This window comes from Oryctolagus cuniculus, chromosome 7 (assembly GCF_964237555.1).
Source record: "Oryctolagus cuniculus chromosome 7, mOryCun1.1, whole genome shotgun sequence".
In the NCBI taxonomy this organism is placed as follows: domain Eukaryota; kingdom Metazoa; phylum Chordata; class Mammalia; order Lagomorpha; family Leporidae; genus Oryctolagus; species Oryctolagus cuniculus.
The window spans coordinates 4,206,401-4,232,558 of NC_091438.1; the positions used below are offsets into that span (position 1 = coordinate 4,206,401).

The 26,158-nt window shown below is 38.4% G+C and overlaps 1 protein-coding gene across 6 annotated transcripts in view; it reads right to left on the reverse strand.

Annotated features, from left to right (window-relative positions):
* Positions 1-26,158, reverse strand: part of COP1 (COP1 E3 ubiquitin ligase) — a 209,089-nt gene that overhangs the window by 25,955 nt on the left and 156,976 nt on the right. For 5 of the 6 annotated variants that reach the window (XR_011390253.1, XM_051856981.2, XM_051856979.2 and 2 more), the window contains 3 exons: positions 9,060-9,177; positions 6,106-6,230; positions 3,901-4,061 (listed from right to left, as the gene is read on the reverse strand). Coding sequence is in view for 5 of the 6 variants with exons in the window: in XM_051856981.2 (XP_051712941.1) it covers positions 3,901-4,061; positions 6,106-6,230; positions 9,060-9,177 (404 nt within the window). In the remaining variant the exon portion in view is untranslated. Of the gene's footprint in view, positions 1-3,900; positions 4,062-6,105; positions 6,231-9,059; positions 9,178-14,870; positions 24,732-26,158 lie in introns of those variants that run through there. The other variant, XM_070077169.1, reaches the window with a different exon arrangement.

Genomic DNA, 26,158 nt, shown 5'->3' on the forward strand with positions numbered 1-26,158 from the left:
TAATATGGAGGTTCCTAAAAAGGAATAAATGTAGAACTACCATATGATCTAGTCATCCCACTTCTCGGTACACATTCCAACAAACTGAAATTGGTCTAAGAGACAGCTGCACTCCCATGAACACCGCATCATTATTCACAAAATATGGAATCAACCTAAATACCCATCAGATGAGTGAATAAAGAAAATGTAGTATATATACACAATGGAATATTGTTCAGCTTTTATAAAGGAAATTGTCATTTGCAACAACATGGATGTAAGTGAAATAAGCCAGACACAAAAAGACAAATATTGCATGATATTATTTACATGTGGAATCTAAGTCAGTCAAGGTCTCTGTGGCATAGTACACTGAATCGACTTAGTAATGATGTAATGTGTATTTCAAAATTCCTAACTGAAGATATTTTAAGTGTCTCTACCAGCATGTGAGGTCACAGATATACTAACAGGTTTGATTTAATCATTCCATAATGAACACATCTATCAAAACACCGCATTATTACCCATGCATATATACAATGTTATTTGTCAACAGTAAAAAGACTCATTCTTTAAAGGATAAGAAAAACTCTCATTTCACATTTTATTTATTTTCAGCAGTTTGATGACCTTGTGCAAAGGTGTTAGTAACCCACCACCAGTTGGGGGTCATAGGATCAGACAATAATTGATGTTAATCTAGCACTGAGTTAGCTAGCTTCATAGGAAGATACAGGATAGGAAATTCAGCACACACAGTATCTTCTCACTCATCAACCATTCACACGAATAGCCTCTTGGACCTCTCGTCCACCCATGTGGAGAGTATGCACTGTTGTCAGAGACAGTTAAGGTCCACGTGGTTTAACTTAATGCAGAGCTACGCACAGGGTTCCTGCCAGTCTTACATAATTCAATTAGCACAGATATAAAGCCAGAAGCCAACTCAAAGTTCTCTAATACTAGATGTGACACAAGAGAAGCGCTTTCAAAATAAATTTAGAGATGACCAGCTCCTAGCATGTAACATTCCCAATGTGCCTCAACTCTATTTTAGAGAAATGGTGCTATGAGAAGGCATACCTATGGTTAGACTTCCACACAGGCCTAGGTTGTTCGAGGTCCAGAAGTTATGTTAAACTTCACTCAAGTGTGGATTTCAAATCAATCATTCTCTGCAGTTCCAAGGCTTAATAAGTCACTGTCTTGGTGTCTTTCATAAACTAAGTAAAATCTCAACAATAATTCCCTTTTTTTTTTTTTTTTGACAGGCAGAGTGGACAGTGAGAGAGAGAGACAGAGAGAAAGGTCTTCCTTTGCCATTGGTTCACCCTCCAATGGCCGCTGAGGCCAGCGCGCTGCAGCCGGCGCACCGCGCTGATCCGATGGCAGGAGCCAGGTGCTTCTCCTGGTCTCCCATGGGGTGCAGGGCCCAAGCACTTGGGCCATCCTCTACTGCACTCCCGGGCCACAGCAGAGAGCTGGCCTGGAAGAGGGGCAACCGGGACAGAATCCAGCACCCCGACCGGGACTAGAACCAGGTGTGCCGGCGCCGCAGGCAGAGGATTAGCCTATTGAGCCATGGCGCTGGCTAACAATAATTCCTTTTACTATTTACTTCTGCCTCATTTTTTCTCCTAGTGAATATGTTAAATGTTTTTACTTATTCCCGTACATCTTTTATATTTTTTTCATTTTTTTGGCTTCTCCATGCTTCTTTCTGTATATTTTCTCTTAACTTACCTGCTAGTTCATTAATTCTTTTCTACCTTATTTTCTACTCAATCCACTGAATTTTTAATTTTGAAAATTATATTTTTAGTCTATGATTTTCATTTTTAAGAAGTTTCCCAGTTCCTATTTGCAATTTTCAATCTTGTCTTTCATCTTACCATAAGCACAGTTATTTTTTAATACAATTTTTAAAAAGATTTATTTATTTTATTTGAAAGGCAGAGTTACAGAGACACAGAGGCAGAGAAAGAGAGACAGAGGTCTTCCATTCACTGGTTCACTCCCTAAATGGCTGCAACAGCTGGAGCTGGACGGATTCCCAAATCCAGGAGCCAGGAGCTTCTTCTGGGTCTACCACATGGGTGCAAGGGCCCAAGGACTTAAGCCATCTTCCACTGCTTTCCCAGGCCATAGCAGAGAGCTGGATCATAAGTAGAACAGCTGGGCCTTGAACTGGTGCCCATATGGGATGCCAGCACTGCAGGCAGCGGCCTTACTGCTATGCCACAGCACCAGCCCCAGCAGTTACTTTCAAGCTATGTCTAATAACTCTAATATCCAGAGCTGCTGTGATTGTTTATATTACATGTTGCCTATGCTGATTTTATTTATGTTGTGATTTCTTTTATTTTATTTGTGTATGCCCTAGTTATATTTGCAAAAGTATAATAAATAAATAAACAAACTCCTAGACGATGTTATCTTCTTTCTGAGAGAATATAAGCTTGTATCCCATGGACATTAGCAATCCAGGGTCACCTCAATTCAAAAATTTTAGGGATTGATATGATATGAAATTGAATTATAATCTTTGTGAAGGCTAATCTTCTACTGGTTTACCCTAAAGTATAACCCTCTGAGGACCTAAAACAAAGTGAGTAACCTACAGTGGTCGGCACTGGACTGTAGTATCAGTGCCTCTGTGAAGCTGTGCTAACGCTTTACTTATCTCACCAACACCAGCAAATGCTCCAAGGAGAAAAGTAGATTTAAAAGCCAGACTCACATTCCAAGTCTGGAAATTCTTTTCTGCTTTGTTTGCTTTCCAATGTCTTCAAATAGGCTTGTTTTAAAAATACATACTTGGTCCAACTTTTCCAATTTTACTTAGAGGAAGGGTTGGCCCAAATTACTTGGTCTGTCATTACCAAAACTGGAAGATGATTCACAGAAGTTTAAACAAGATAGCAATGGAATATATCTAATTAAAGTGAAATTATACCGGAAGCTCAGATATTTTAAATTACACATTAAGTCAGAATGCTTTGTGTCAAAAATAAAACCAACCATGTAAGCAACTAAAAAGCTATTTTAAAACACATGACACTAATGAATGATATTGTTTATATAAATCAAGATAGTTGAAAATAATTATTTCTTCTAACTTATGGAAAAGCTTATGCTTTAAAATGTATAAGTGAAAAGTTTGAGGAAATTACTTTTTACAACCTAGTAACATAACTTTCTCAACAAGAAATTGAATATGCTAAAATATTCTTATGTAAGTATATTTTGAAGCCAGCAACTTTACCCTGAAATAGTTTTTAATTAGGTAGACTCTCCTTCTCCCACGTCCTTTTTTTTTCCTTCCTGTTAAAATATATCACCTCAGCTGAATGCTTACTGAGCACATACTGCATATGATCATTAAGGAGAATGAGACACAGTATATACTAGTCTTAAGGAGAGATAAAATGAGATAATGTGACACTGGCTGTAACTAAGGCACGCACAAGATTCTGTGGGTACGCAAGAGCGACATCAAGTCCGTGTTACATTGTTCCATCAGTGCCATTTCACTTACCACCTAAAATGCCTTTCTTTGGTGGGAAGGGGATGTGTATGTTGGGGAGGAGGATGATGGACACTGGATATGGGGTACAAGTCTATAAGAACAACTTTTAATGTTCAATAGCACAGTATGATAATTATAACTGACATCAATTATATATTCAAAGCAGTTAGCAGAGAGGATTTTGAACATACCCAACACAACAAAATAATAAATGTTTGCAATTATGCCAATTATCCTGATCTGATCATTACACCTCACACTCACGTGGTGAAATGTCATGGTGTACCCTGTAAGTGCACTTATTATAAAAGTCATATACAAAGATAACTGTATACATAAAGCAACATGTGAGACCACAAAGTGAAGACGCTGATAGGAAAACGTACCCCATCTGGCAATGCTCTCCAGCAAACAGCGCTAACAAATTCATTTGTATCATCTTCTTTCCGGTCTTTGTCCAGAACACTTTTGACTGTATCAAACTTAAAAGTTAGCAAAGTCTTAGAAAGTCCTTTGTAGTACAGGTAGAGGGAGTTGTTTTCACTTCCTGAAAATAAATAATAATTTTTCAGGATGAGAAGCTGGAATTAGGATATAACATTCAAACAATAATTATCATGTTTTTAACACAAAAAGCAGTAATGTTTTATGGTAAATTTTGAAAGATTAGAATACAGGACTAAGTGGGAGTTATGTGATAAAAGAATTTTTGGACAAAGGTTACACCTTTGAACTCTAAAGAAACAATGTTATATGATAAAACCATAGTAATAATTCTAACACTGAAATTGCCATATAAAAATCATTTATAGTAGAGGCCTACAAAACCAGAAATTTGTAATCACAGGAAGAATCTTTTTCGTTCTTTTTTTTAAAGATTATTTTATTGGGGTCAGTGCTGTGGTGTAGTAGGTTAAGCCTCTGCCTATGGCACCGGCATCCCTTATGAGCGCTGGTTTGAGTCCTGGCTGCTCCACTTCTGATCTAGCTCTCTGCTAATGGCCTGGGAAAGTAGCAGAAGATGACCCAAGTGCTTGGGCCCTGCAACCATGTGGGAGACCAGGAAGAAGCTCCTGGCTCCTGACTTTGGGTCATCCCAGCTCTAGCTGTTGCGGCCAAATATTTGGGGAGTGAACTAGTGGATCGAAGACTTTTCCCTCTGCCTGTAACTCTTCTTTTCAAATAAGTAAAGACATACTCTTTAAGAGTGAGGGAGAGACAGAGAGAATCTTCCATCTGCTGGTTCACTTCCGAAATGGCCACAACAGGCCAGGCCAAAACCAGGAGGCAGGAGGCAGGAGGCAGGAGCCAAGACCCTCCTTCGTGTCTCCTACACAGATACAGTAGCCCAGGCACTTCAGCTATCCTCTGCTGCTCTCCCAAGTGCATTAGCAGGGAGCTCACTGAGGTGGAGCAGCTGAGACTCATATGGTATGTGGGCATCATCATGGTTCTATCCACCACACCACAATGCCAGCCAGAGAGGACAAAGAAAACTGCTGCACTTACAAAGAAAAATTTTAATAGCCTGTACAGTTAACTTCCCAATTGTGACTAACGGCATTACTCTATTAGGTGGATGATCTACAAACATTTTGAGCAGTTGATCAGTATAGGATAACTGTGCTAGATATTTGCTTTGGTATTGTTTAGGTTCATATGTGGAGAAAGGCAACTTTATTGAGTAAAAGCCATTTCAAAGTACTGATGTAAGATCATATATTCAGGCATTAGACATAGTAGAGCCTTTGAGTAATATAAAATTTAGTTTTTCTATGTCTGATTTAAGAATAAACTATCAACACTAAAAGTCATAGAATAATAAATTAATGCTATCCAACCAGATTGCTTAATAAAGAGAGCACTAGACAGGAGAAATGAGTATTAAGCTTAAGAAGACAAACAATGTCTTATGAATATTATTAAAAGAAATTAAAACTTTTTGTCTTATTCATGTTTAAATATAGGAATTATGTTTTACTGGAGAACAACTAAAAAACACAGTTAAAAAAACCCTTATGCTATTGCTTGTGTTCAGGTTTTGTGGTCAATAAAAAAGGGAAGGCCTAATGTGCTTCCAGTATACTTTGAGGAAAATTCGTAGTGCAAAATCAACAAGTCCATTACACTACCTTGAGTGTACAGACTATGTTTTTCTTTCTTTTTTAAAGATTTATTTATTTATTTGAAAGGTAGAGCCACAGAGAGGCAGAGGCATAGCGAGAGAGGAGAGTCTTCCATCTGCTGGTTTAATCTCCAGATGGCCGCTACAGCTGGAGCTGTGCTGATCCAGAGTCAAGAGCCAGAAGCTTCTTCTGGGTCTCCCAGGGAGTTGCAGGGGCCCAAGGACTTGGGCCATCTTCTACCGCTTTCTCAGGCCATAGTAGAGAGCTGGAATGGAAGTGGAGCAACTGGGACTTGAACCAGTGCCCACATGGGATGCTGGCACTGCAGGTGGTGGCCCCACCTGCTATGCCACAGCACCAGCCCCTAGACCATTTTCTAACATAATAGGCTGTCTAATTCCATTGAATTCAATTTCAGTGAAATATATCATTAAAAAAGTTTCTAGAAAAGATGATTTCACTTACCACAAGCGATATAATCTCCATTGGAAGCGAGGCCTACAAAGTTTTTTTCATTGATATGACCCTTGAAGGAACGTAGACAGTATGGTTTCCCTACATTCCACAGTTTTAGCTGGCTATCTGTTGAGCTGAGGTAAACACAGAGTCAGAACATATTTAAGATTGCATGGCATGAAATTCTTCAATGCTCTTTAGAAAGAGGCAAACAATCCCCTTTGGTGGTTAAGAATACAGACTCTGGAGCCATACTACCTGAGTGAGAAAGTTCAATCTGCCATTAATTTGCTTTTGAACCTTGGGCAAGTTATGAAATCTATTGGTCTCAGTTTATTGTCAATTAGATACAAAATATGATTCCTACTATATAAAATTGAATAAATTCTATGAGATAGTATGAAAAATCAAATTCATTTGAAATGTTTCAGTGGTATCTGGGCATGCAGGAAATACTCAATAAACATTAGGCATGAACGTACCAGACCACCATCAAACAATGAGAGACAGCTGTACTGAGAGTGCTGTTCAATTCCAGGGATATATCTGTTCCTCTTGGATTGATTTATTTTTCAGTATTGAAATGGACTGGCATATTGAATATAAACTATTTTCACAGCTCAGTCTTGCCTACAGGTATGGGATACAAAGGATCTATAAAATGTCACTTATCTTGCTGAAAGCATATGCAAATAGAACTATTACAAAATAAAATAAAAAACATACCCCAACATAGAAATCCTGGTATTCTTTTCATTCTCAGGAATTTAAGAAAATATATGTTTTTCTCTGAATTTCTGTTACAAAACTTGGAACAATTTACTTTGTAAATTGCTTTCCCCATTAAACAACTTGTTTTACAGTTTCTTGTACCATAAAACATTTCTACATATTTATTAATGGCTGTCCAATAAGTCATCTTTTCTCTTACTCTAACATTTTATGAACAGGGAACTGTGCTAAGGGTTTTACATTTACTACTTAAATAGTTAAAACATAAGATTAAGTACTATATATTTTTAGCTTCATTTTAGAGGTGAAGAAACTGAGGTTTAGAAGGTTAATGATATTTCCAAGTTACTACTGCTACAACCAGGATTAACACTGATTTCAGAGACCAAATTCCTAAATATTTAATACTTGTTTTGGTTTCTTATCACTTTTCAACATAACATCTTTTTTTTTTTTTTTTTTTTTTTATTTTTGACAGGCAGAGTGGACAGTGAGAGAGAGAGACAGAGAGAAAGGTCTTCCTTTTGCCGTTGGTTCACCCTCCAATGGCCGCCGCGGCCGGCGCGCTGCGGCCGGCGCAGCGCGCTGATCCGATGGCAGGAGCCAGGAGCCAGGTGCTTTTCCTGGTCTCCCATGGGGTGCAGGGCCCAAGCACCTGGGCCATCCTCCACTGCACTCCCTGGCCACAGCAGAGGGCTGGCCTGGAAGAGGGGCAACCGGGACAGAATCCGGCGCCCCGACCGGGACTAGAACCCGGTGTGCCGGCGCCGCTAGGCGGAGGATTAGCCTAGTGAGCCGCGGCGCCGGCAACATAACATCTATTCTTAAGTATTTGTTTTAATTTGTTTTTGCTGAACAATGTTGCACTAAATTTCTAATTATAAGCCTATATTTAAAAATATACTTTAACATTAATGTCTACAAATACACTTTTGGATGAATTTTTTCTACATACTTCTAAGATGCAAATCTATCTGAGAATAAAAATAATGCTGATTTGTAAAAACTAAAAAAGAAAAAAGATTGAAGAAAGCATATTACATATCCACTAAGGTCACCTAAGATTTCCAACTTACGCAATTCAATTAGTATTTATATATTTCAATTAACTGAAATAAAACTAATTGATTCTGAAATTAAAGAAAACTATTTTTGCCATACAAACTACCAAATATGTTTAAATGTAAATAATACTTTATTTACTGCCCATTATTTTTGCTCCTAATGATGGAATAACTTTTGACTTGTTACCACTTAATTTAAATTTGTGAATTAATTAAATGTATTTCCCTTGGAAAGTTAAGGTACCACTTTCTCTGTAACTCAATTCAAATTACCTTCCTAAATCAATTCAAGTCACCAAGTTGTTATTTAGAGCAACTAGGTGAAGGTAAATGTGGTGGGAAATGCCAAATGTAAGGCACTGGCCTTAAAAATCTCTGAAGAGATAAGAAACTATGTGAAAAAGAGAGAATGCAATGTATTATCAAGCTCGACAAGGAACAGTAGATATGAAAAAGAACCTAAGAATGGGTATTTGCTGGGGAAATATGAATGAAGAGTATATGGAATGGATGTACAAAAGATGGGACTGCCCACTTAGGTGGAAGACATTTATCATTGGTTTGATAATATTTATTGACCTCACTGACATCTTCCTACCTTCAAAGTAAATAAGACAAAGCTTATATTCTCCAGTTTCAGAAGGCTTTTCCAAGGACATTTTTAAGGTATATGTAGTCATACTAAAGAAAGTTCTACACAAAACATTAAAAACCTACCATGAAATCAGAGATAAACATGTCAGAATAAAAGTCAAGGCAATACTATTTAAAGCCAAAGGTGATTCTACTGTGGTACAAGTACATACACATACTTTTCATCCTATTATACCATCTATGTTATCCCTTAAGGAGAAGCAGTAGTCAAAATTCAATCAAATTTCAGGTACAATCAAACTTCAGAGTGTTAGAAAAAGGAGCTACTTTGAAAACTATTATCTTTGGGATTTTATTCACAAGTAATAAAAAATTAAGCAATGAAGAGCAGAATATACATACATTTTAACTGTACAGATATAAGATCTACTATTTATAAGAAAGGTACCTACAGTCCAATGTAGCATACTGGTACAAACAGTACCAATGTTCACATACACCTCAGAGAACTCTGAAATTAGTGAATGACAGAGGTTTGCATCGAGCTCAGCCTTTGAAGAGAGTAATACTCACGCAGAGACAATTTCTTCACCACTCACAAACTTTGCGTAAGAGACAGCCTTTCGGTGTCCTTTGAATACCATGATTGGTTGTTTAGTGTTACGAAGATCATAGTAGTGGACACAGTGATCTAAAAAAACCACAGAAAACCAAACACAAAATGACATCCTGTGAAATGCAGAAATGAAACAAAGCTAATTTCAACTGGATGTGGCATTTTTCAACAGATGTTTTCACAACGTCAAACTTCTAACAGTTAAAAATTAACAGACATGGATGATTTTCAAACAATATTAAATTGTGTTTGAGTCTAGGAAAATAATGGTTACATAAAAAAGAATATATATCAATGTTAGTCTGAAATGGAGACCCACTGTTATGCCTTCTAATCTTAACTCTTGAAAACAAAGCAGAAAGGGCTCAAAATAACTGTCAATTTAAAGTTTATCTTAAGATTTTAATGGCTTTATAAAGAAGGCAATATAAACATTATGGGAAATCTGGATAAATATAAAACTATACAACTTTATTTCCTACCTTTTTTTAAGGAAACACTTTAATGAAACATATTTTATCTGTAATACAATTCATCCACTGTAAGCATACAATTCAATCTGCTACTCAATGTATCTAGTGGTACAAGCATCACCAAAAGTCAGCTGTAGGGAATTTTCTTCATCCCAGTAAGACTGCTCATACCCATCTGACTGCCATCTACTTTCCTAGGCAACCATTATTCCTGTTTCCCTTAAATGCCTTTTCTGGATACTTCTTATAAATGAGATAATATAGTGAGTGGCCTTGACATATGGCTTCCTACACTTTGTGTGACATTTTAATGTGCATCAGTAGTTAATATGCTTAATTTTTAAAGAAATCAACAATTTTTAATTGTGCCATTTTACATTCTCATCTGCAATATATGTGGACATCTAATTTCTTTAGCTGAGTACTTTGAAATATCTAGATATAGATCTTTATTAGATATGTGTTTTGCAAACAATTTTCAAAGTTTTTTTTTTGTTTTTATTTCCTTAATAACAAGTTGTGAAGGACCAAAGTTTTAAAATTTTATTAAGGTCCAATTTATTTCTTTTCAAAGATCAGGCTTTTTGTGTTATAAATAAGTTAATTTTGGTGCTGGTGCTGATGTTGTGGCACAGTGGGTAAAGCCACCGCCTGCAGTGCTGGCATCCCATATGGGTACAAGTTTGAGTTCCAGCTGCTCCACTTCTGATCTAGCTCTCTGCTATGGCTTGGGAAAACTATGGAAGATGGCTCAAGACCTAGGACCCCTGCACCCACGTGGGAGACCCAGAAGAAGATCCTGGCTCCAGGCTTCGGATCAGCCTAGATCCAGCTGTTGTGGCCATTTGGAGAGTGAACCAGCAGATGGAAGACTTTTCTCTTTCTCTCTTGACCTACGCCTATCTGTAACCCTGCCTTTCAAATAAATAAATCTTAAAAAAAAAAAAAAGTTAATTTTGACTAATTCAAAGACTTAAAGATTTTCTCCTGTTTTTAAACGTTTGTGCTTTTAGTTTTTATAGTTAAGTGTGAATTAAAGGTCTAAGTTAATCTTTTGCAAGTGATATCCAGTTGCCCTGGTCCATTTATTGAACAGACTGTTCTTTCCCCCAATAAACTGCTTTCTCAAATAAATAAATCTTTCTTGAACATGAAGTTATTATAAATAAGGATTTAGTTTCGGATTCTGAATTCTAATCAGTTCATCAATATATGCACCCTTCTGCCAGTGCAACAACAGTCTTTTTATTTTATATATATTTTAAATTTATTTATTTGAGAGGTAGGGTTACAGACAGTGAGAGGGAAAGACAGAGAGAAAGGTCTTCCTTCCATTGGTTCACTCTCCAAATGGCTGCAACAGCCAGAGCTGCGCCGATCTGAAGCCAGGAGCCAGGTGCTTCTTCCTGGTCTCCCATGAGGATGCAGGGGCCCACGCACTTGGGCCATCTTCTACTGCTTTCTCAGGCCACAGCAAAGAGCTGGATTGGAAGAGCAGCCAGGACTAGAACCAGCGCCCATTTGGGATACCGGCACTGCAGGTGGAGGATTAACCTACTGTGCCACGGTGCTGGCCCAAACAACAGTCTTAATAATTGTAGGTTTACAATAAACTTTTAAATTTAGAAGCTTTTAAATTCAGAAGAAAAGTCTTCCCAAGTTTGTCTTTTCCACATAAATTTTATAATCAGCTGATCATTTCCTGTAAAGAAGCTTGCTGGACTTTTTCCAAAAACTGAGTTGGATACATGGATCAATTTGGGTTACTGAATCTGCCAATCCGATGACAGAATATCTGTCCATTTGTTTACATCTTCTTAAATTCTTGAAATACTGCTGTAATTTTCAGTGTGCAAATGTTGCATTCAATTTATTAAATTTATTCCTTTAGCATCTTACTCTTTTTGATATTATACCACATAAGATCATGTTCTCATTTTCAGATTGTTCATTTTTCCTGTATAGAAACACAACTAACTTTTTTTTTTTTTTTTTTTTTTTTTTTTGACAGAGTGGACAGTGAGAGAGAGAGACAGAGAGAAAGGTCTTCCTTTGCTGTTGGTTCACCCTCCAATGGCCGCCGCGGCTGGCGATGGCAGGAGCCAGGTACTTATCCTGGTTTCCAATGGGGTGCAGGGCCCAAGCACCTGGGCCATCCTCCACTGCACTCCCTGGCCACAGCAGAGAGCTGGCCTGGAAGAGGGGCAACCGGCACAGAATCCGGCGCCCCAACCGGGACTAGAACCTGGTGTGCCGGCACCGCAAGGCAGAGGATTAGCCTAGTGAGCCACAGTGCCGGCCTACAACTAACTTTTATACATTGATCTTTTATTCCATGACTGCTGAATACTTTTATTAATTCTAATAATTCCCTAAAATTAACTTACTACATTTTTCAACATATGACATGATTTAATCTGCAAATAAAGGTAACTTTTTTCATATCTATGTATTTTAGAACCTTTTCTTACATCAGTACATTGGCTAGAACCTCTAGTACTACACAGGATCGAAGAGACAAGGGCTAACATCCTTGTTAGATTCCTGATCTTTGGGGAAAAGCAGTCAGTCTTCACCACTTCACGGTTAAATGTGATGCTTAATGTAAGTTCTTTATTAGGCTGAGGAAGTTTCCTTCTGTGCTAAGTTGGTTTGTAGTTCCTATCATCAATGACTGTAAGATTCAGTCAATTGCCTTTTCTACAGATTTCTACTGAGATCTTCGTTTTTTTATCCTATTACAATGGTATATTACATCAATTAACATTTGTGTGTTAAATACGGAACTTCTGGGACAAATCCCAAATTGTCACCGTATATAACTGTTTAAATGTGCTGTTTGATTTAGCTCAACATTATTTTGTTGAAGACATTTTCATATATCCTCTTTTTAAAATTGTTTTCAAGATTTATTTATTTGAAAGTCAAAGTTAGGGAGGGAGGGAAGGAGGGAGGGAGAGAAAGATATGGGATGGCTGTAACAGCTGGGGCTGAGCCATGCTGAAGCCAGGAACCAGGAGCTTCTTTCGAGTTTCTGATGTGGGCGGCAGAGGCCCAAGTTCTTGGGCCACTTTTGGCTGTTTTTTTTCAGGCTATTACCAGGGAGCTGGATGGGAAGTCAAACAGCCTAGATACCAGTGTCCAAATGGGATGCCAGCATGGCAGGCTGCAGCTTTATCTGCTTTGCCACAATTCTGGGCTCATATCCATCCTCTTTGAAAAATTTACTTTATTAAACTGAAAGAGTGACAAAGAAAGAAGTGGGACAGGGTGGAGGAAGAGACAGAACAGCTGGGACTGGTACTAGGGACAGGCCAAAGCCAGGAGTCAGGAACTCCATCCTAGTCTCCCATGTGTGTGGAAGGGCCCACATAGTTGGGTCAAAATCTAGTTTCCCAGGCATATTAGCAAGGACCTGGATCCAAAGCAGACTAGCTAGACTCCAACAGATGCTCTGGCTTGGGGTGCTGTCTTTAGAAGTAGCAGCTTAACCTGCTCTGCCACAAGCTGGTCCCCTGTTCCATGCTCTTGACAAATGTGGGTCTGAATTTTTCTTGTTCATGTGATATCTTTGGCTTTGGTTTCAGGGAAGACTTTGCAAAGTACTGGTATTGTTTCTTCTTTAAAACATCTGATGGAATTCACCAGTGAAGCCATTTGGGACTCAGCTTTTTCCTGGGGGAACACTGTTAATTGCTGATCAGTTGCTTTGCTTTTACAGACACGTCTGGTTTTGTATTTCTTCTTGAGTCAGTTTTGCTCCTTTGTCTTTCTAGGCACTTTCATTTCATCTACATCACTGGGAATGTCAGCATGAGGCTGTTCATAGCATTCCTTTATAATTTGTTTAATTTCTGGAAGGCCAGTGTTACTGTGCCCCATCCCTCTTTTATTTAAATTTGAAAGGCAGAGAGACAGAGAGAAAGAGATCTTCCATCTGCTGGTTCACTCCCCAAATGGCTGCAACAGTCAGGGCTGGGCCAAGTTGAAGCCAGGAGCCTAGAGCTCTATCCAAGTTTCTCATGTTGGGTGGCAGGGGCTCAAATGCTTGGGCCACCTTTGATAGCTTTCCCAGGAGCATTCACAGGGAGCTGGATGAGAAGTGGAGCAGCAGCTACTTAACCAGTGCTCCAGCAAGGGATGCCAGAGTCACAGGCAGGGCCTAACCTGCGACACCACGACTCTGGTCCAGCTCTTTCGTTCTTTAGCTTGGTAAATCTACGTATTCTCTGTTTGATCTTGGTTAGTCCAGCAAAAGTTTTGTTAATTTTGTTTATCATTTCAAAGCATCCATTTTCAGTTTCACTGCTTTTGTCTATCATTCTTCTGTTGGCTATTTCATTCACTTCCACTCTAACATTTATTACTTCCTTTTGTTTATCTGATTTGTTACTATTTTTCTAGACTTTTGTGGTAAAAATTTAATTATTGTGATTTCTTCTTTTAAAATATACACATTTAAGGCTATGTATTTCTCTCCAGACAATGCTTTAAAAGTCAGCACAAAGTTTGATATGCTTCCATTTTCACTCTCTTCAAATTCTTTTTTTTTTTTTTTTTTAAGATATATCTATTTGAAAGTCAGAGTTACACAGAGAAAGAAGGAGAGGCAGAGAGAGAGAGAGAGAAGACTTCCATCTGCTGGTTCACTCCCCAATTGGCCGCAACTGCCGGAGCAGGAGCTTCTTCTGGGTCTCCCATGTGGGTGCAGGGGTCCCAGGACTTTGGCCACCCTCTGCTGCTCTCCCAGGCTACAGCAGAGAGCTGGATCAGAAGTGGAGCAGCTGGGACTTGAACCGGCGCCCATATGGGATGCTGGCACTGCAGGCAGCATCTTTACCTGCTGTATCACAGCGCCAGCCCCCAAAAATATTTTTAAAATTTCCCTTATAATTTCTTCTTTGGCTAATGAGTTTAGAAATGTGAGATTTCCAAATGGTTGTGGATTTTTCAAATTAACTACTGTTGAATTCTAATTTAATTTCATTTAGGTTAGAAAACATGTTTTGTATGACTCTAATCCTTTCAAGCTTATTAAGAGTTATTTTATGGTCCAACGTAGTCTATCCCTGGAGATTTGTCCATGTGTTTAACAAGCATGAGTATCCTGTGAAGATATCTGTTAGGTGAGGCTGATATTATTCAAATCATCTATATTCTTGCTAATTTTTTGTCCAATCATGTTACAGATTACTGAGTAGATTATTTAAGGTACCAAGGACTTTTTAAGTATCTACTTCTTTGAATTCTTTTAATATTAGTTTCATGTACTTCAATATAGCTCCTGTTTTTAAGTTTCTTTATAATTGTATATCGTTTGCTGAACGGACCCTTTTATCATTATAATATGTCCCCATTTGTTTCCTAGGCAAGTTTCTACTTAAAGATGATTTTGTTTGAAATAAGTACGGGTGTTCATGCTTTTATGCATTTTCATGCTTTTATTTCAGGTGATTTGTGTCTTTCACTCAAGTGTGTCTCTTACAGACAACAGGAGATAGAGGACGGGGCCCTGACTTTTGTGAAGCTCGTTCTGCCAATCTCTGCATTTAAAGCTTTCATTTAAATTCAATGCTTTTATCTCTGTGGTAGGAATTACGCCTGTAATTTTTCTTTTTGGTATATTCTCTTATACTTATATTCCTTTGTTACTGCCTTCCTTTGCATTCAATAGACTTCCTGGGGTAATATTTTTAGTTTCTTCCTTTTCAATGTATTTATAAAAGTCATTTTCATAGTGGTTTTCCTAGAGATTATAATTTGAATGCTAATTGAAAACAATCTCATTCGGGTTTTTCCCTAGCTTCATTTTAATACTATATAAAGATTGCACAGTAATACCACTCCTTCTCTGCTCCCCATTTGCTGCTATGATGACCATGGATATTACATCTTTCTGTTATAAGTCTACTAAATGATTTTATAATTACTATTTAACTATCTTTTAATAAAATTGTCACCAAAAGATTTAAGCTAGCTTATGTATGTATGTATGTATATACTGTTTTACCAGTGTTATTACTTTATATATGTGAAGTAATACTGTATTATGTAACTGTCTGCATCCTTTCATTGCAGCTTGAAGGACTTTCAGTATTTGCGCTAGCACAGGTCTGCTACCAAATAACTGCCAGTTTATGGGAATATCTCAAATTCTTTTTTTGGTGAGCAGTTTTGCTGGACATAAAACTGTTTAATGACAATATGTTCCTTTCAATACATTAAGCATATCCCCTTTCTTCATAAGTAAGCAAGCTGTTACTCCTATTGAGGACCCTGTACTTACTGAATTGACTTCTGCTTGCAGCTTTTCTGCCTTCCACTCCCAAGGGTACGAATATGATATTTTCAGGAATGTATCTCTTTGAATCTGTCCTACTTGCGGTTCACTGAGCTTTGTGTATTTGTAGGTTTGGTGTTTTCTATGTACAACTAGGAAGACTCTGGCTGTTACTTCTTCAAACATTTTTCTACCCCTCTCTGTCTTCTTAAGTCTGCTTGTGTTGACATGCTGGATGGTGTCTCACATGTTCCTGAAGTTCTATTCATTTTCTCCACACTTTTTTCTCTCCATTCCTTAGATGAGATAATCACTAATGGCCTATCTCTGCATTCACAGCTTCTTTCTTTGCCAGCTCAAATTTACTCATAAACCCCTATAGTAAATTTTTCATTCCAGTTGTAATACTTCTCAACTAAAGAATTTCTGTTTTTTGTTTTTTTTTTTTTTTGGGGGGGGTGAGATATACTTGTTATATTTTCCGTAACTTCTTTAATTATGGTTTATTTACTTTGAATATATTTATAATAGCTGCTTTAAAGTTTCTAGCTAGTAAGCCCAACATCTGGGATCACTTTTATTGATTTATTTTTCATGATTTTCTGTCTATGCCATATTTTTTCTGTTGCTGAAAATCAAGCATTTTAGATAAACTGCATGTGGTAATTCTGGAGTAAGTTCTTACTCCTGGACTTGAGACAGGGCTTCCTGCTGTTTTTGATGGTAGCATTTCAGTTCATTTGTTTAGTGATTTTTCTGTGACCAATTCTGTTGAGTCAACAAGAGTTTTTTTTTTTTTTTTTTTTTTTTTTTTTTTTTTTTTTTCAAAAGTTCATGACAAAATGGACTTAGAGTGCAGAGGCAGTGACTCGTCAGCAGTGAAGCTGCTCACAGCCCACACTGAAGTACCTGGGCTTGATGTCCAGCTCTGCTTCCAGCTGCTGCTAATGCAGCTCCAGGAGGCACTGAGTAACTGAGTCTCAGCCCCTTCATGGGCAGCCTGGATTGAGTTCCTGGCTCCTGGCCTTAGTACAGAGCAGTCACAACCAACGTGGGCATTCTGAAGGGAATCAGAGCACGAGAGCTAACTCTCTATCTCTCAGCCTCGTGATAAACAAATAAATAATAAAGAAAAAAGAAGAGAAAAAAGTTTATTTTGATGCCAAAAACATTTATAACTTACTCTTAGTTTCTTCCAAATATACACTTCCCTTGAACTTTCTGAAGTTCTCTTGTGTGCACTTATTAGATTAATTAATTTCATTTACTCACAAACTTTCTGAAGTCCCCTTTTATAATTCCTGCTGTGTGTGTGGAACCACTAAGAGCCTTTACTAAGCTTAAAATTTATTTTTAATTTTTAAACCTGGATAAGTAGGGGTTGCACCTGGGTCAGCCTCACTTGGTAGTCTTAAGAGTTCCTTACTGGCTCGTCATGTTGCAGGTGACCTGCAAAGCTGGCCTCCCACATGGGCACCAGTTTGTGTTCTGGCTGTTCCACTTCTGATCCAGCTTCCTGAAGATGGCCCGAGTGTCTGGGTCCCTGCCACTCTTGTAGGAGACCTGGAGGAAGCTCTTGGCTCCTCCAGGCTTTGGCCTGGTGCAGTGCTGGCCTCTGGGGCTACCTGGGGGTGAGCCAGTGGATGAAAGATTCTCTCTGTATCTCTGGCTTTCAAATAAATAAGTAAATCTTATAAAAAATAGAAAGAAATAAGGTGTCTTTATATGCTTTGAGCCAGTATGTTTTCTACCCTTTGCCAAAGGGATCCGTGTATGTCAGGGCCTGCTTTAGAGCTCAAGCAACTCACAGATCTGCTGTGGTCTTCACTTCCTGCTTGTGTACAGCCTTAACTTCAGTCAGAGGTGAGTGATGGGGGCCCGCTCGCTCCAGTTTTCACTGGGTGGACACACTGCCTGCACACACACACAGCATTCTACATTCCTGGCACACGTCAGGGGTTTTCAAAGTCCTCTGTGGCTGTTTTGTTGCCCATATATTTTGAAATTTTTGACTACATTCTTATTTGGCCCTACTGGCATCACAGCCTTACAAAGGTATGATACTGTAGGTCTTTCCCCATGAAGACTCTGACTTGGGTCAAACACTAACAATCTTCTGGCAATGAGATTTTTTGAGTAGTTGGAACTACTTTTTTTTTCCTGTTAGTGGCTGAAAGGCTATTCAGTAAGGACGGTAAGTTACCAAATGGCTGAGGTTTCCACAAACATGGTAACTTTGAAAGAAACCTGTACTGAAATATTCAGAACCAATCTGCTATGTTCAGTGGTGACTTATTCATATCTATCCAACCTATTATCATGTCACCATATTGCTATTGTGAATTTTTCTTGATTTTATATTGTTTAATTGGGATTTGTTTTGAGCTTAAAGTTTAAGAGATAGCAGCATATGAAGATGGCCTAGAGTTTTACATCTGCACATATATTTTAGTGACATTATGATTCAAAATAGTTTAGGTCAATGGGGGAGTCTTTAATATTTTTTTCATTTATAAAAGAGCGTGCGTTTTTATATTTTTGACATCATTTTTCAAACACCCATAATTTCAGGGGCTAGGTAGGGCAAAGTGTCATTTCTATTTCCTTTTTGTTTCTTGTTTAACTTGTCCATTTGAAAAATTTCAAACCCACAGCAAAACTGAACAATATAATAAACAGCTTTGTATCTTTCACTCTAGACTCACCAACTGTAACTATTCACCCTGCTTTGCTCTCATCCTGCACACTCCCTTCCCCAGTTCTTTCCCCCACTTAATCATTCATGAGTTTCAAATTATCAGGATATTTTACCCTTAAAACTTTAGCTTCACCTACTTTCTAAAAATAAAAACTTCTAAAAAAATTCACAATACCATTATGTTATACACAAAAAATATTGACATATTTCATTTAAAATGCATTCCATATTCAACTATTCCTCTAGTTATTAAAAACAGAGGACTTTTTTTTTAATTAGGCTATTATTAGGAGAGGATCAATTAGTCAGAGTTGTGTTATAGCATCAGATTTGCCAAGAAATGAACTGCTGTTGCCTATGCTTAGTAGTTCTGGGATTCCAGGAAATTTTTCTGGTCTACCCTTCAGTGTTTATTTGTTTAAAGACTTATTTGAAAGGCAGAGTAAAAGAGAGACAGGAAGAGACGGAGCCATTTAGTACACTCTCCAAATGGCTGCATCAGCCAGGTGTAGGCCAGGCTGGAGCCAGGAGCCCAGAGTGCCAACCTGGTCTCACATATGGTCTCCTATCTTTCACTGCTGCCCAGGCACATTAGCAGGGAGCTGGATTGGAAGTGGAGCAGCTGGGATTCAAATGTCACTGCAACATGGTGCAAATGGTGGCTTCATTCACTGTGCCATAGTATGGCCCCCACCCTTAGTTTCTAACAATCTCTGCATGAGCTGAAGAGGGGGTCTTTCTCTATGCTACCAACCCTTCCCCAAGCAGAGTAATTTTGCATCCTTTTTTGTTGCTAGGATTCTTCACAGTACAGGAGTTTTTAGTTTCGTCTGCCGTCTTAGGGCACATGTACCTGAGCTCCAGGCATGGGGCTGTTTTAGGGTCTAGTGCTTCACCAGCGTGGCCACCTAACTCTATATTAAATCTAACACAGGTCTTCGGTATGAGAAAGTTTCATGTCACTCTGTCAGTGGTAGCAGATCTCTGCTTTGTGTTGATACAGGGAACTTAGCCTAAGAAATTTTTCTATTCCTTCCCCAACATCTTAAAGCTTCTATTCCATGCGACATTTTCTGCAGTTTACCCAAGAACTGATTACTTTTATAAACCGCTAAAAGTCAACGACTGGGCTACTGCCCTAGTCCACTCTTTCTTTAGAGTAGGCAATGGAGGGCTATGGAGAAGACTTTGTGGGTTTTTAAGTGTGCAACTCCTTGTATTTTGGGCTTCCAATAAACCTGAATTGATATGCCAACCCATAACTGACCATTAGGAATGCACTGAAATTTCAGTTAATTTCTTCTTATCAACTTCTATAGTAGTTATTTTTCCTTTAGTGATCTGCAAATGGTGAAATATTTTGTTTCCCATCTCTCCTTGAAGGGAAAGTTCCCTTGTTTGCCTGTGACCTCAGTTCTCTGACAGAAGTTAAGAAAAGTCATTATTTTGTAGCTTAGGGGGCTGGCATTGTTGTGTAATGTGAGTTAAGCTGCCACCAGCATCCCTATGCATGCCGGTTCAAGTCCTGGCTGCTCCACTTTGAATCCAGCTTCCTGCTAATGTGCCTGGGACAGCAGTGGAAGATGGCCCAAGTCCTTGGGCCCCTGTACCCACATGGGAGAGTCTGATGAAGCTTCTGGCTCCTGGCTTCAGCCTGGCCCAGTCCTGGCCACTGCAGTCATTTGGGAGTGAACCAGTGGATGGAATATCTCCATATCTCTCCCTCTTTCTCTGTAACTCTGCCTTTCAAACAAAGAAAATAAATCTTTTTTTTTTTTTTGGTAGAAAGAGCTTTTTCTACTTTTAAGACAAAAGTGATTTTGTGTATGTGTTTGTGTGCGTCTTTCTACATAGTAAGCAGAAGTAAAATTCCAGATGAATCATCTGATAATATTTTCTTATCTGCTTCTAAATTCTTGCATGTCTAAAGGAAAACTATACTACTTCTGCTGATACAATGTTCCTTCCCAACAACACCTGTTGACAACAGTAATAGTTCACTATTTCCTGTTTACTTTACAGCATCATCTTTTAAGTACTCTGTTTTGAAAAGTTAAGCATATATGTCATCAAGATACACAGGGTACTTCAAAAAGTTTGTGGAAAATGGATATGAAAGTTTATTTTGGCACAAAAAATTTGAAAGCCATGTTGTAGTTTCAAATAATATATATTTTCTAGAATATTTTAAAAGACCTCTCACATATTAAAATTGGTCTCACAATCAGCTGACTTTCTCTTAAGATCAGTATACATACTTAGAAATACAAAGTGATAAAATGTCTAAGAGAAGAATAAATACAAAGAAGTCAATTGCAAGTTGATACAAGGCAAATAAATTAGTATCAGCAAAAATTTGAGACATCTTTACTTGCATGGTAATGCAGAAGAACCACACAGGAAGAGTGAAAGGGAACAGAGAAGTTAGTGGTAAGGTAAAGAAGTCAGGAAGTGTGTGTGTAGAAACACAGAGAAGAGACCCAACGATGGCTTTGACTGTATACATGAGGGTGGAGGGGCAGGTTCAGGAGCATAGAAAAACCAAGAGGAAAAGGACCAGAAGGAGGGAGTTGGAGAAGGCAAACCAGGGCTACTGACCCAGACTGGCAGAGAGGAAGGGCAGGAAGGAATCAGAGAGGTGGAAAAGGGAAGAAGGGAGAGGGAAAGACTGAGAACAGGCAAACAAGGGAGGAAAAGGACAGAAAGGAGGGAAGAGAGGAGAATTTTGGGGGCCGGCAAGATAACAGTTTCTGAGCTTCTGAATTTACTCCTACACTCACAGATAGTTCTATCATAGTAGAGAGAGTCCAGGATTTCAGAATTCTATATGAAGTCATTTAAAAAACCCATATCTTATTAAAACCATTCCACTTAAATTATAAAATACATATTGCTTCATAATTTGAAATATTTTTTTTTTGACAGAGTGGACAGTGAGAGAGAGACACACAGAGAGAAAGGTCTTCCTTTTGCCATTAGTTCACCCTCCAATGGCCACCACGGCTGGCGCGCTACGGCCGGTGCACTGTGCTGATCCGAAGCCAGGAGCCAGGTGCTTCTCCTGGTCTCCCATGGGGTGCAGGGTCCAAGCACTTGGGCCATCCTCCACTGCACTCCCGGGCCACAGCAGATAGCTGGCCTGGAAGAGGGGCAACTGGGACAGAATCTGGCGCCCCGACCGGGACTAGAACCCGGTGAGCCGGCGCCGCTAGGTAGAGGATTAGCCTATTGAGCCACGGCGCCGGCATGAAATATTCATTTTTAATAACATTGTACCATACTGCATTTAAGGACTAATCTATAAATTCAAATATTTAGTACCTACTTTTTGATTGGTATTCATTGACACTCTAGCATCTATACCGACCTAACCTCATCGGCCTATAAATTAATTTAGATAGATTAGAAGACTTTTATTTTCCTAAGAAAAAAACTGAAGAAGTACATTATAAAATTTTAAATCAATATCTAAAAGCTATCCTTTAATAGAAAAATTTACATACTCTTTTCTTTGAATTTGTATTTACATTTTAATTAAATTTATCCAAATGATTTTATAGTAAATTGTTTTTTCATCTTACTATTGTATATTAGAAAAAAACACTTATCTCTCTATATGTACATGTGTACATTCATTACTCTCCTGTGACCAAACTATTATCATTGCATGAAATTTTTCCATTTCAGTCACTATTAAAATTATTAGTACTGACGATATTGTGATGCAGTGGCTTAGCAGCCACTTGTGAGGCCAGTATTCCATATCGGAGTGCTGGTTCCAGTTCTAGCTGCTCTGCTTCTGGTCCAACTCCCTACAAAGGCACTGGAAGATGGACAAAGTACGTAGGCCCTGTCACCCAAGTGAGAGCGCCAGAATTCTGCACTTCTGACTTTGTGTTGGCCCAGCTCTGGCTCTTGCAGTTATTTGGGGAAAGAAACAGTGGAAGAACTCTGTTTCTTCCTCTTTGTCACTTTGCCTTTCAAATAAAAAAAAAATAAACCTTGAAAAAAAAAAAGTGAATAGTAGCACACAATTGATCAAAAATGATACAAATCTTGATAATTATTAAACAAAACATCTTTTTGCAAATAAGAGGACACTTCAAGGAGTTTACAGAAAATAGATAAATTTATTTGGGAGCAAAATTTTTGAAATTCTTAAAATTCATGCAGTTTTTTCATAATATATATATTTTCATAAATTCTTTGAAGATCTCAGGTATGCATGGATTTCAAATATTTTTGTACCAAAATAAAATCAATATTTTAATTCCATTTTCTATGAACTTTGAAGTATTTTTGCATATCTTAATGAAATGACTGTGATATTCTCTCTTCCTCTGCCCCATGTCTTTTATCTGCAAATAAATTTACATGCTCTCAGAATTCCATTCCTATTATCCAGTATTTCAATACCCACTGCTCATTTTTACATTTATTATATATACATATAATCATAGAAATAGAAAGTACTCCTGGTAGTGATGGATATGCCAACAATCTCACAGTAATCTATTATCAAGATATTTTCCAGGATCTGAGGAGGCTGCTCTTTAAAGAACTGGAACCACTTGGCTCAGAGGGGTGGGCCTTTGGCCTAGCAGTTAAGCTGCTGGTCAGTGCCTGGGTTTGCTATCCAGCTCTGGTTCCTGATCCCAGCTTCCCGCTCATGTGGACGCCAGGAGGCTGTGATGATGGCTACAACAGCTGAATTTCTGCAAACTACATGTGAGACCTGCATTGTGCCCCCACCCTAGGCTTCCAGCTTCCCCTACATCACAACATTGAGGGCATCTGGGGAGTGAATCAACAGATGGGTGTGGGGAGCAACTCGGACTAGACTAAGTTACTGGAATTAAGACTTATTCTATGCATCTGCTCTCCCACAATATGGTGCTGGGAGAGGAGAAGACAGCTTCTACACAGCTGCCTCCAGTTCAACCAATAAGCAGCAGGACCTGCTCCTGATTGGAGGAGAGCAGCGTGCTCGGCGTGCGGGCAGCCGAGTTGGGATTGGTAGAGGAGGACTATAAAGGAGGAGAGAGACGGCATGCACCAGGAACATCTAAGGGGAACATCTAAGGGGAACATCTAAGGGGAACACCTAAGGGGAACACCTGTGCAGCCCCGGAGAGAGCCGGCCGGCGGTGTGCCGCTCCCCTGCGGAAGTGGGGAATGTGGCAGGGGGAACCGCCCTTCCACGGAGGTGGAAGGGACAGTAGCCAACCCGGGAAGAACCAGCAGCAAACCCGGGGAGGGCCGAGCAGACGAAAGAACAGCGCAGGGTCCTGTGTCGTTCCTCCACGAAGAGGGGGAGCGACAGATGGGGACTCTCTTTGTCTTTCAAACAAATGAAAAGATTTTTAATTTAAAAAACAAACAAAAAAACAAAGGAGTCTCAGGCACAGATTTTGCCAGTCAGCAAAATGGCTTCACCACATAAATATATAGGACTATAAACCCTTATCATGGTCAATGAGCTGCATAATTCTGAATTTTTCAAATGGTATTACTGTGCAATACTCTCAATAATTGTTAAGCATCTTTTGATTAAATACAGTAATATTTCTGCTGTAAAATGCATGAGCAATTATACTAAGTGGAATATAGAAAAATAAATGGTTCTGCTTCATATCTGATGTCATCAATTGAACAAATTTTTACTATTTAAAAATTTCCTGGACTTTTACATTAAAAATGGACAGTGGACCAGTATTATCTTTGTTATTAATATACTAAAAAATTATTTTAAAAATGCTGTAATATACTGTTACTAACATCACTTTGAGCCAATATGTTTCCCTTTTCATTTTATATTTAGATAATTTTTGTTAAAATCTTCACTATGGAGATTTAGTTAGCAATTTATATATAAAAAAGAATATTTTATCTGCCAGACTATCTTTTTCAATTCAAATAAAAGTGCTAATATGTATCCTTGTAACCACCTCACTTCTCCATTTTTATTCTGACAGACAAATGGGTAAGCAGGGTGTAAGCACTGCCTGGCTGAAGTAAGGAGATCTATTTTCAGCATTGGTGCTAATACTCTGCCTTTTCCCTCTGAGCCCTCAGACTTACTTTCAGGAATAACGCACATTTTTTGGCAATACTCAAAGACAAGCAGTTTTTTAAAGAGAAAACTTCATCCACTTCCACCATTCATCTCAACACATATCTAAAGTGAAAACACAAAGTTTAAAATATAGTTTTTCTAATGACCTGTTTCACTATTAATAGAAACATCTATAAGAGAAAGAATGAGAAGTTACTCTAGGACCAACATTTAGAATCACCTATAATGTTGCTGCTGGTGGTGGGGTCTATCCTACAACAATGTAGCATTTTAGATTCTGGATGATGAAAGCTACAACTTTCTACTGTAAAACAGGAGAAAAGTTACTATGACAGTTGAAGTAGAAAAAGGAGAATTGGCACAATATCTTAAGCTTCACTGTCACCCACAAACATACACACACAATTTAACAATCTAAAAATTCTGCACTGCCGACTTTGGCGGGTCTCATTTTCTTGGTCTTTTAGCGTCTATACACACCTTGAACAGTGCTAGTGTTCCACCAACATTTTACTCCATTTTGGACATCTATGCTTTATTAGATTATAGTAAAATACTTAAGTATGTATTTCCACATGTGTGAGAGATTCTTAAATTATATGCATAAAAGTAAAGAGTGATTTTATGTAATTTTTTTCTGCTTTTAGACAAGCACAATTAGGTGAAGAAGATATAATTGGCTATAAGTACTTTGCTACTCTATATGTAACGATTTTTTATGAACAGAAGGTGATCAGTTAGAGCTTTGATAACCATATAGAGAGAGGGCCTTCATTATAAAATTTAATACAACATTAGCCATTACTACAAAACTGCTGCAGAACAAACTGCCCCGATATTTGGTAGCTTACTCTTCCTTATCTGAGGGACACCTCAGGATTGGCTGCTTTCAGAACATGCTTAGGTATCTGGAGGCTGACTGACTGAGACTGGGGCAAGTGGACTCTGCTTTATCGTTCCTTCTCCTTCCGTGACCAGAGCTGGCTTGAGCATATTCTTCTGGTGATAGCAGAGGAGCAAGGGCAAGCAAGCCCAATCATGCTCACACATTTCAAACTTGGGGTTGGCGTCACACTTAACATCATTTGGACCACAAGGCCAAGCTCAGAGTCAAAGGGTGGGATGGTTTCTCATGGCAAAATATACAGATACAGGGAGGGGAGAATTGAGACCATTAACGTGATTTACTATACATATTAAACATAAAACAAATCTCTCAATGTCTTACAGTAGCTTAATATTCATTAACAGAACAATTAATTAGTTCTGTTATTTTAAGTAAAATTAGTAGAGTCTAAAAGGTAATTTATATGGCTTAATATTAGTCCAGGACCACAAAGAGATAGAAACCGGCATCCCATCTGAGTACCAGTTGTGTCCGCATATGTGAGAGATTCTTAAATTATGTGCATAAAAGTAGAAGAGTGATTTTATGTAATTTTTTTCTGCTTTTAGACAAGCACAATTAGGTGTCACTTTCTATCCAGCTTCCTGCTAATGGCCTGGGAAAGCACCGGAAGATGGCCTAA